The sequence below is a fragment of the Staurois parvus genome, unplaced genomic scaffold (assembly GCF_062004578.1).
Source record: "Staurois parvus isolate SC_StPar_1 unplaced genomic scaffold, SC_StPar_1.0 ptg001447l, whole genome shotgun sequence".
NCBI lineage: Eukaryota > Metazoa > Chordata > Amphibia > Anura > Ranidae > Staurois > Staurois parvus.
In genome coordinates, this window is record NW_028319243.1 from 221,234 (window position 1) to 233,709 (window position 12,476).

At 38.7% G+C, this 12,476-nt stretch overlaps 1 protein-coding gene across 1 annotated transcript in view; it reads left to right on the forward strand.

The window, feature by feature from the left end:
- Positions 1–12,476, forward strand: part of LOC149435928 (uncharacterized) — a 118,013-nt gene that overhangs the window by 92,763 nt on the left and 12,774 nt on the right. Inside the window, exons 2-4 of the mRNA XM_089662248.1 lie at positions 4,010–4,159; positions 4,346–4,390; positions 10,144–10,302. Of these exons, the coding sequence (XP_089518374.1) occupies positions 4,055–4,159; positions 4,346–4,390; positions 10,144–10,302 (309 nt within the window). The 5' untranslated portion in view covers positions 4,010–4,054. The remainder of the gene's footprint in view (positions 1–4,009; positions 4,160–4,345; positions 4,391–10,143; positions 10,303–12,476) is intronic.

Here is a 12,476-nt window from a genome sequence, read left to right on the forward strand (position 1 = left end):
ACAGGATTTATGGTGCCAACAGTTTGCTCAGCACTTTACAATATAAAGGGAGACAATACAGCAACAATACAGTTCAATACAAGAGGGTTTGGAGGGCCCTGATCCTGGGAGCTTACAATCTAAGAGGGAGGGGCTGGTGGTACAAAAGGTAATTACTGTAGGGGATGGACTGGTAGGAGGAGTAGAGGTTTGGTTATTAGCTGAATAATAGCAGAATGGGTTGGTTGTTAACCAGTTTCAGCTGCTTTGGTGTTAATGAAATTAATAACAGGTGCACTAGATGGGCAACAATGAGACAACCCCCAAAACAGGAATAGTGTTACAGGTGGAGCCCACTGACATTTTTTTCCCTTCTCATCTTTTCTGACTGTTTTTCTCTAGTTTTGCATTTGGCTAGGATCAGTGTCACTGCTGGTAGCATGAGGCCATACCTGGACCCTACAGAGGTTGCACAGGCAGTCCAACTCCTCCAGGATGGCACATCAATACGTACCATTGCCAGAAGGTTTACCGTGTCTCCCAGCAAAGTCTCAAGAGCATGGAGGAGATTCCAGGAGACAAGAGCATGGAGGAGATTCCAGGAGACAAGAGCATGGAGGAGAGTCCAGGAGACAGGCAGTTCCTCTAGGAGAGCTGGACAGGGCCGTAGAAGGTCCTTAACCCATCAGCAGGACCGGTATCTGCAAGGAGGAACAGGATGAGCTCTGCCAGAGCCCTACAAAATGACCTCCAGCAGGCCACTGGTGTGAATGTCTCTGACCAAACAATCAGAAACAGACTTCATGAGGGTGGCCTGAGGGCCCGACGTCCTCTAGTGGGCCCTGTGCTCACTGCCCGGCACCATAGAGCTTGAATGGCATTTGCCATTGAACCCCAGAATTGTCAGGTCCACCACTGGCACCCTGTGCTTTTCACAGATGAGAGCAGGTTCACCCTGAGCACATGTGACAGACGTGAAAGGGTCTGGAGAAGCCATGGAGAACGTTCTGCTGCCTGTAACATGGTTCAGTATGACCGTTATGGTGGTGGGTCAGTGATGGTCTGGGGAGGCATATCCATGGAGGGACACACAGACCTCTACAGGCTAGACAATGGCACCCTGACTGCCATTAGGTATTGGGATGAAATCCTTGGACCCATTGTCAGACCCTACGCTGGCCCTGGGTTCCTCCTGGTGCAGTGGGTCCTGGGTTCCTCCTGGTGCAGTGGGTCCTGGGTTCCTCCTGGTGCAGTGGGTCCTGGGTTCCTCCTGGTGCAGTGGGTCCTGGGTTCCTCCTGGTGCAGTAGGTCCTGGGTTCCTCCTGGTGCACAACAATGTCCGGCCTCATGTGGTGAGAGTATGCAGGCAGTTCATGGAGGATGAAAGAATTGATACCATTGAATGGCCCCCACGCTCTCCTGACCTAAATCCAATAGAACACCTCTGGGATGTCATTTTTTGGTTCATCCGAAGCCGCCAGGTTGCACCTCAGACTGTCCAGGAGCTCAGTGATGCCCTGGTCCCGATCTGGGAGGAAATCCCCCAGGACACCATCCATTGTTCCATTAGGACCCTCCCCCAGCGTTGTCAGGCATGCATACAAGCACGTGGGGGCCATACAAACTACTGAGGACCATTCTGAGTTGCTGCAATGACATTTCACCAAAATGGACTCGCCAGCTGCCTTATTATTTCACTTTGATTTTCGGGGGGTCTTTGAATTCAGTCCTCTGTAGGTCGATCATTTTCATTTCCATCAAACGATGGGGCATCCTTACGTTTCTCACCCATCCCCCGTCCATGTCAGTATAGAGATCCAGCAGGAGATTTGTCCCCATTGAGATCTGATGGGTTTTCAGAGTGTTCCTTTCATTTTTCTGAGCAGTGTATATCTATATATAGATATATATATTTATAGATAGATAGATGGATAGATAGATAGATAGATAGATAGATAGATAGATAGATAGATAGATAGATAGATAGATTCTGTATATAATGGTTATTTTTTTATCTGTCTAGAGTTCTATATTTAGCACTGCGGGTTGAGGCCAGGTGTGGCGCTGTAGTGCCCACACCTCAGTGTTCAGAAAACGTCGTCCAGCAGATGGCAGAAGTGAGCATGCAGATGAAGTAAGTGGCCACCCGCAATCGGGAGATAGATCATTACACTTCAGTTAAGTCAGTGAGGATCCTTTCACCACCAATGGTGGAAATCTAATATATACTTTTGCATCATGTAGACCAGACGAGTATTGCTCCAATATGGCTTGCTCAAGAGCTTTATAGCTTTATCTCACATTTCCAAATTATATTATGGTTTGAAATCTATATCCTTTCTTTTATCGCGGCCAGAATTCAAAATAATAAAGTAAAAAAAAAAAAAAAGACTTTTATTTAGGGCCAGTAAGTATGGAATATTGCATAGGGATGTTTATCATTTTCTAACGCAGAGTCAAATTAAACTTTTTCTACAGCTCACAACAAACCGAAGCCGAAGCCTGAAAATCCCCGTCTATAATTGTAGATGAAATGAAACATAGAATTCTGCCCTGATCCGTACTAAACTGGAAGCCATTGGATGCGACAAAATTAGTCGAGTTGAAAAAAATGTGGCAGCCTTGGATTAAGCACTGTCTACCTCCCCACTTTAATGATTCATTGCTAATGCCTTGGTGATGTCCTCCCCTATACACCATTACTAGGCATCCCAGTACCCAGGGCCTCACTACCTTTGGGGAACCAACCTCTCTCGTCTCTCAGCCTCCACTCCACCTTCAGTTCCCCTTTTCCCCTTCTCTGTCTTTCCAATCACTTATTTGCCTATTTATTTTTTCCTACTATTCTCTTTTCCATTTCCAATTTATACCCATGGTACCAGGGGCGGACTGACCATTTAGAAACCCGGGCACTGCCCGAGGGCCTGGGGTCAGTAGGGGGCCCCATGAGATGTCCCTGGTACCTTTTTCATAGGCTTTTTTGAGTTTGGCCAAGGACACAGGGGCCCCATGATCCCCTATTGCCCGGGGACCTCACGAGTTGTCAGTCCACCCCTGCTCCTGAACCATACCAGACCACATGCTCTCAACATGGGGGGGTGCTTTGGGGCGGAGGGGGCTCTCCCCCCCCCAAAGCATATTGTCCCCCTACTGACCCCGGGCCCTCGGGCAGTGCCTGAGTTTCCAAATGGTCAGTCCGCCCACTCCAGTTGTAGACTACTGGTGGAGGCAAGAACACTTCACACAATTTCCCCAGAAATTGTAGCTTTTCTAGTTATTATTATTATTATTTATATATATATCTATTTTTTTGGATCCTCCTACACTGCAGTGCCCGAGTTCCCAAATGGTCAGTCCGCCCCTGTGTAAGATACCGCTTTTGCAGGCCATAGATGGGTCGTTTATCGGCCAAACTTTCATCCGCAAAAAATTGGCCGATAATCACGCCGCTAGTGGGGCCAGCCTGTCAGCCGTTTTTCGCTGATCTCCTCATTTATTTTTATCTGTCATGCTGGAAAATGGGTGGCAGCGTCGGCAACGAGGCTGACCGATTTTTCATTCTGCCGATAAACGGCCCGTCTATGGCCTGCCTTAGTGAATTGTGCGCCTCTCACCGGGCCCCCTACTGACCACTGGTTCTCGGGCAATACCCGAGTGGTCAGTCTGCCCCTGGTCATCAAATGACAGCAGGCGCAAACCTTCCTTTTCCCACCAGCTAGGAAAATCGGTTCTACAAAAAAATGATGCTTTGACATTAGTTTTGTTGGTATGATATTCAATATTGCTACATTGTATACTTCAGTATATTCATCCTTCAGAGGAAGAATTTCAGCTCATGACTTAATCTTGCCTACCATGTTATCAGCTGTCAGAATCAGATTAGGAAATGTTTTTTTTAGTCATTTATCTTTTCAATCACAAGTGGGAAAAAAAAAAGCATTTCCTTTGGTTGCCATATATATACACACAGTATGTATCATCGCACGCTCTCTTCCTTTTTATTTTTTTTGTACATTCGAAAATGGAGCAGAGCACAAAGCTGGCAGCCGTTTACTTCGGAATATGTTTTCTCTTCATGGCTTACCCGCGCGTTTCTTCAAAGAGACTTTACAACCCGGATCTGATCATCGAGCGCATCGTCGGTTTAATAGAAAACCTGCAAGATGAACTCAAACCTTTGGTAAGAGAAGCCTTCAAGATCCCAGAGATCAATGCTGATACTTCAAACAGTTTCCGCACTTTTTTTAAACTCCATTATAAGTATGAAAGTGCGGAACATTTTTGAAGAACCCCTCATAATATTAATATTAAGAAAACTGTCTGTGTAAAGTTTTATGATGCTATTTTTTTTTTTATTTTATTCTAGAATTCAAAACACTTCAAATTGGAGGGTCCAACAACAAGGGCTCGGGTAAGATTTGTGAAATTTTACTTAACCACTTCATGTCCGGACCAGGGGTGGACTGACCATTTGGAAACTTGGGCACTGCCCGAGGGCCCGGGGTCAGTAGGAGGCACCATGAGATGTCTCTGGTACCTTTTTCATAGGCTTTTTTGAGTTTGGGCAAGGACACAGGGGACCCATGATCCCCTATTGCCCGGGGGCCCCATAAGTTGTCAGTCCGCCCCTTGTGCAGACACTTTTACCCCCTTCTTGCCCAGGCCAATTTTCAGCTTTCAGCGCTGTCACACTTTGAATGATTTTGGACTTTGAACTGGTGGTACCCCCTTATCCACGGCCCTGGGCACAGGGCTGTCTTAATCAGGGGCAGACTGACAACTCATGGGGCCCCCGGGCAATTGGGGATCATGGGGCCCCTGTGTCCTTGCCCAAACTCAAAAAAGCCTATGAAAAAGGTACCAGGGGCATCTCATGGGGCCCCCTACTGACCCCGGGCCCTCGAGCAGTGCCCGAGTTTCCAAATGGTCAGTCTGCCCCTGGTCTTAATAGCATCATGGGTTCCTGGGCAAAGTAATGCCCTGGGGCCCCTACCAGCCTGCGCCCAATTACACACCGACTCCCAAGAATCTAAGTATAAATAGATGATGGAATGATATATGTATATAGAGACAAAAAGACGCGCTCGGGCCCAGTGCATTACCTTTAACCATTTCAAGTCCGGACACATTCCCCCCCTTCCAGTCCGGACACTGTCCCCCCCTTCCAGTCCGGACACTTTCATCCCCTTCCAGTCCGGACACTTTCACCCCCTTCCAGTCCGGACACTTTTACCTCCTTCCAGTCCAGACACTTTCACCCCCTTCCAGTCCGGACACTTTCCCCCCTTCCAGTCCGGACACTTTCCCCCCTTCCAGTCCGGACACTTTCACCCCCTTCCAGTCCGGACACCTTCACCCCCTTCCAGTCCGGACACTTTCCTCCCCTTCCAGTCCGGACACTTTCCTCCCCTTCCAGTCCGGACACTTTCACCCCCTTCCAGTCCGGACACTTTCACCCCCTTCCAGTCCGGACACTTTCACCCTCTTCCAGTCCGAACACTTTCACCCTCTTCCAGTCCGGACACTTTCACCCCTTCCAGTCCGGACACTTTCCCCCTCTTCCAGTCCGGACACTTTCCCCCTCTTCCAGTCCGGACACTTTCCCCCCCTTCCAGTCCGGACACTTTCCCCCCCTTCCAGTCCGGACACTTTCCCCCCCTTCCAGTCCGGACACTTTCACCCCCTTCTAGTCTGGACACTTTCACCCCCTTCCAGTCCGGACACTTTCCCCCCCCCCCCCTTCCTCTCCAGGCCAATTTTCAGCTTTCAGCACTATCACACTTTGAACGACAATTGCGCGGTCATGCAACACTGTACCCATATGAATTTTTTAGCATTTTTTTGAGACGGATAAAACTTTATTTTGGTGGTATTTTATTCACCACTGGGATTTTTATTTTTTTTTGCTATATAAATTAAAAAGTCCAATCATTTTGAAAAAAAAGTGTTTTTCTTATTAAATTTTGCAAATAATAATCTTTCTTCATAAATCTTGGCCAAAATGTATTCAGTTATCTTTTTAGTAAAAAAAAAAAACTCATATTAGTTTATAACCAAAAATCATAATTTTCCCCAAATTTTTTTTTAGTTTTATTTTATTTTTTTATATTATTAATGTTTTTTTTTTTAATTATACGTACTGTCACCCTAGTAGTACAGCATTCCCTCAGTGAATTCAGCTATCTTTTTAGCAAAAAAATAACCCAAATTAGTTCATAACCAAAAATTATAATTTTTCCAAAAATGTTTTTTACATTTTTTTAATTTTTTATATTATTATTTATGTTTTTTTTTTTTACATACTGTCACCCTAGCAATGCAGTGTCACCATAGTGACACTGTACTACTTGTGGGGGGTGAAGAAGTTTTTTTTTTTTTTCTTTTGTACACTGATTGCTTTTACACCCATAGTCTGTAAAAGCAATTGTTTCTCCTTCTCTCTGGTTGCATTCTCGCAGCCATTGAGAAATACTGTGTGAGCTGTGATTGGTCACAGCTTGTCACATGGTACAAGGCTGTTGTGAATAGCCCTGTACCATGTGACCTCTCTGACCATTCACAGATTTCACACGTAGCAAGCAATGATGTCAGAAGTGACATCTTGATTACTCCTATTCATGTGATCACTGATTGGCCAATCAGTGATCACATGATTAGGACCTCACACAGAGGTCCCGTACAGCGATCGGTGTACACAGGACACAGCGGGCACAAAAATGCGGTGACGCGCGCTCCCAGGGAGCGCGCACAGTCCAAAATGGCGAGCGTGGTTTATGAACGGCAACCCGCCCCTGCACTGCCACTGTCCAGCCGTTTATATACATGGGCCGGACGGGAAGTGGTTAAACATTTATTGTTTTAAAGGTTTGGCACTAGTTTTATCACATCCATTTTGGTTGTTTTCTTAGTCCCCAGTGACATCAGTCTGTTTATAAAAAAATGTCTCCAGCATTTACTGAGCTGCTGCATTTTGTGTAATACTTTTATTGCCTCTGCTCATCAGCTCCTTCTAGTGTCCATAATGCGGTATTTTCCTCATTGAGGTATTACACTTAAATAGCACATTATGACCACTAGATGGGGGTGATGATCATAAGAAATCAACATATTAAGAAAGAGCAAAATACTTTTTTTTTTTTTTTGCATGAGACCATCACTCAGCAATTTTTTATTTAATAAATAAACCCTTCAGTGATTAGCTGTTTATCCTACCAGTAGAAGTGTTGTTTTTCTTCTTCCTGACAATGCTGTAAACCTAATGAAAGCTTTGGGTCCCCTCTCCGGCTTCTACCCACATGGAAGAAAAATATATTTGAAATATATTTTAAAAATATTATTCCCAATTATATTGAGCTATATTTGAAATGCTACAATTTTTGCCATATTCAATATATTTCAAAATATATTTCAATAAATATATATATATATTTTTCATGTTTTGTAATAAAGATGCATTTCAACATACAGTATATATATAAAAATATATATGTTATAATGACTTTTATATGTTAAAAAAAATCTGAAGAATATAGTAAAAAATATATATTTTGAAAAATATTTTTCATATATTTTGTAATATATAAAAAATGCATTTCAACATGCAGTATATATATATAAATATATAAATAAAAAATTTTGGCCATATTTAATATATTTCAATATATTTCAATAAATATGTATATATTTTTCATATTTTGTAATAAAAAACTCATTTCAACATACAGTATATATATATATATATATATATATATGATAAAATTACTTTTTTATGTGTTAAAAAAAATCTGAAGAATATATTTAAAAAATATATATTTTTAAAAATATTTTTCAGATATTTTGTGATATATAAAAAACGCATTTCATCATGCAGTATATATATATATATATATATATATATATATATATAAAATTTTGGCCATATTAAATATATTTCAATGAATATGTATATATTTTTCATATTTTGTAATAAAAACACATTTCAACATACAGTATATATATATATATATATATATATATATATATATATTAAATATGTTAAAATGACTTTTTTATGTGTTAAAATAATCTGAAGAATATATTTAAAAAATATATATTTTTAAAAATATTTTTCAGATATTTTGTGATATATAAAAAACGCATTTCAACATGCAGTATATATATAAAATTTTGGCCATATTCAATATATTTCAATAAATATGTATATATTTTTCATATTTTGTAATAAAAACGCATTTCAGCATACAGTATATAATGGGGCTCTACCACCTGCAGGACTTCAGGGGCCTCATAGACAACTATTACAGAAGACGGCACGCTGTCATTGATGCTGAAGGGAGTGACAACCAGGATTAAGAACTAAGAAATCATGGGGCCCCCGGGCAATAGGGGTCATGGGGTCCCTGTGCCCTCACACACACTCAAACCACACCCAAAAAAGCCTATAAAAGGTATTGGGGCATCTCATGGGGCCCCTTACTGACCCCGGGCCCTTGGGCAGTGCCCGAGTTTCTGAATGGTCAGTCCGCCCCTGGTTCGCTTGCATACAAAGGTGTTTGCTTTTTGCTCCTTAACCCCTTCCCGTCCGCCCTATAGCAGAAATACTGCTACAGGGCGGCATGGGTGCGCAAAATCACGTATATATGTGATCTTGCATTTCCCCTACCTGCGCCGCTGTCAGTCACCGGGCCCCGGCCAGTAGTTACTCGACCGGCGCCCAGTGATTTCCCATGATCACTGACAGGGAGGAGGACTGTTTGTTTACTAACAGTCCTCCTCCCTGTCAGTTCGGGCCAGGGGTAGACTGACCATTTGGGCCCTCGGGGTTAGAAGTGGGCCCCATGAGATGCCCCTTGTACCTTTCATAGGCTTTTTTGGGTGTGGTTTGAGTGTGAGCGAGGACACGGGGGCCCCATGATTTCCTATTGCCCGGGGGCCCCATGAGTTGTCAGTCCTCCCTTGGTACGGGCATACTACACAGCACAGCCATCCACAGCAGTGTGAGTACACTGAACAGCGCACACCCCCCCGACCCCTAGTAAAACACTCCCAGCACACAGTTAACCCTTTGATCGCCCCTCATGTTAACGCCTTCCTGCCCAGTGCCATTAGTAGAGTGTCAGTGCTTTTTATTAGCACTGATCACTGTATTGGTGTCACTGGGGATGTCAGTGACACCAAGTCAGTCCCCCCCCCCCCCCGTGTCAGAATGCCCGCTGCGTTCCCAATATAAGTCGCTGATCGCCGCCATTACTAGTAAAAATGACAAAAAAAAATCCAGTATCTTTCCCCCATTTGTAAACGTTATAACTTTCACGTAAACCAATTAATTTACACGTATTGGGATTTATTTATTTTTTTTAGCAAAAACACGGAGCGGAATACATTTTGGCCTAAATTTATAGCGAAATTTGATTTGCTAAAAATTTTTTACTGGACACTTTTAATAGCAAAAAGCCAAAAATATTGTTTTTTTCTCAAAATTGTCGGCCTTTTTTCTTAATAGCACAATAAAAAACGCACAGGCGATCAAATACCACCAAAAGAAAGCTCAAGTCCTGGAAAAAAAAGGATGTAAATGTCATTTGGGTGCGGCGTCGCATGACCGCGCACTTGACAGCTAAAGTAACGCAGCGCCGTAAAACAAAAAATGGCCTGGTCAGGACGGGGGGATGGGGGGGGGTAAATCGTCTGGAGGGTGCGAAGTGAATGTTATCAGACTGTTTTCTCTCCAGGTTGAAAGTTCTAGTGTGCATCAGGAAAATAACACATTGTGACCACTAGATGGAGCCGATGATCATAGAAAATAAATACTGATTTACTATGAATGTCAGCGCCATCTAGTGGCCACATCGCTGTATTTTCCTGATTCACCTGAAGAATGCTTTTGAAAACAGTCTAATAACATTCGATTTTTGCTCCCATTGACACCGAACTATCGTCAGCTCAGTTTCACTGTATGAAAACCTTTGCAATTGTTTTTTTATTAGTACACTTGTTACCCGGATACAAGGTGCAGGAAGGTGTATTGCGGCTGCCAGAGGATGTTAGAGCTGTCCAACAATTTTTGTCCAACAATGATAGGTCCGCTTTAAGAAAATCACAGACTTTTCTAAATTTTTTTTAATTTTTTAATTTTTTTTTATTTTAATTTTTTTTCTTCTTCAGCAAAACGATGAACATTGCGCAGGATCGTTTATAGATATATTTAAAAGCGGAACGGAAAACATTTCTGGTCATTTTCCGAAAAATGGTATCGTCCACACCAGCAACCGCATAAGTAAGTGTGTGACAATCCTGGTGGACGAAGACTGCAAAAAGCTACAGGTAAGCGGTGTGTATTTATGAAGATCTAAGAATTCTACTTATTTATGTATTATTATTAATATAAATACCAAACGTGTTTAAAATTTATATAATTTTAATTTTGTATTTTTAAAAACAAAAAAAAAGGAAAATATATATTAATATAAATACCAAACGTGTTTAAAATTTATATCATTTAAATTTTGTATTTTTAAAAACAAAAAAAAAAGGAAAAAATATATCAATATAAATACCAAACGTGTTTAAAATTTATATAATTTAAATTTTGTATTTTTAAAAACAAAAAAAAAGGAAAAAATATATTAATATAAATACCAAACGTGTTTAAAATTTATATCATTTAAATTTTGTATTTTTAAAAACCAAAAAAAAAGGAAAAAATATATTAATATAAATACCAAACGTGTTTAAAATTTATATAATTTAAATTTCGTATTTTTAAAAACAAAAAAAAAGGAAAAAATATATTAATATAAATACCAAACGTGTTTAAAATTTATATCATTTAAATTTTGTGTTTTTAAAAACAAAAAAAAAGGAAAAAATATATTAATATAAATACCAAACGTGTTTAAAATTTATATCATTTAAATTTTGTGTTTTTAAAAACAAAAAAAAAAGGAAAAAATATAGTAATATAAATACCAAACGTGTTTAAAATTTATATAATTTAAATTTTGTATTTTTAAAAACAAAAAAAAAGGAAAAAATATATTAATATAAATACCAAACGTGTTTAAAATTTATATAATTTAAATTTCGTATTTTTAAAAACAAAAAAAAAGGAAAAAATATATTAAAATAAATACCAAACGTGTTTAAAATTTATGTAATTTAAATTTTGTATTTTTAAAAACCAAAAAAAGGAAAAAATATATTAATATAAATACCAAACGTGTTTAAAATTTATATAATTTAAATTTTGTATTTTTAAAAACAAAAAAAAAGGAAAAAATATATTAATATAAATACCAAACGTGTTTAAAATTTATATAATTTAAATTTTGTATTTTTAAAAACAAAAAAAAAAGGAAAAAATATATTAATATAAATACCAAACGTGTTTAAAATTTATATAATTTAAATTTTCTATTTTTAAAAACAAAAAAAAGGAAAAAATATATTAAAATAAATACCAAACGTGTTTAAAATTTATATAATTTAAATTTTGTATTTTTAAAAACAAAAAAAAGGAAAAAATATATTAAAATAAATACCAAACGTGTTTAAAATTTATATAATTTAAATTTTGTATTTTTAAAAACAAAAAAAAGGAAAAAATATATTAAAATAAATACCAAACGTGTTTAAAATTTATATAATTTAAATTTTGTATTTTTAAAAACAAAAAAAAGGAAAAAATATATTAAAATAAATACCAAACGTGTTTAAAATTTATATAATTTAAATTTTGTATTTTTAAAAACAAAAAAAAAGGAAAAAATACAGAAACATAAAAACAATTTCAGTAAATAATTTTAATGTTTTTTTAATTAATTTTAATAAATCCAATACAAAGTATTTAATCAAATATATATATATATGGGACTCAATGGCTCACCCTGGATGTGAAAGCTCACAGGTTATTTCCTCTTAGCTTGAGTCCCATATATATATATATATATATATATATATATATATTTGATTAAATACTTTGTATTGGATTTATTAAAGTTGTTTGGTAATTGTATAATTCCTTTAGACTGCCTCGGCGGTTGAAATCTCTTCAAAAATCCTCCCTGAAGAAGCCCGTGAGGGCGAAACGTGTAGGGAGTAACTACAATGATATAATCAAGTTTAAATCTCAGTTTCACTCTTAGTACTTAAGTTGTTTTTATGTTTCTGGTTTTTTTTTTCCTTTTTTTGTTTTTAAAAAATACGTAATAAAAATTATATAACTTTTTAATATGTTTGGTATTCATGTTCATGCACCCTGAAAGTCCCATCTTCTCTATTGAATATTTGAAATTTTAAGGGATGTGGTGCAATAACCATATCTGGTCGCTCGCTCATCACTTCACTGTTACTATTTATTATTATTATTTATTTCAGGTATTTATATAGCGCCGTCCATTTACGCAGCGCAATACACATATATTGTACATTCACATCGGTCCCTAACCCTCAAGGGGTGTACAATCTAAGGTCCCTAACCCTCAAGGGGCGCACAATCT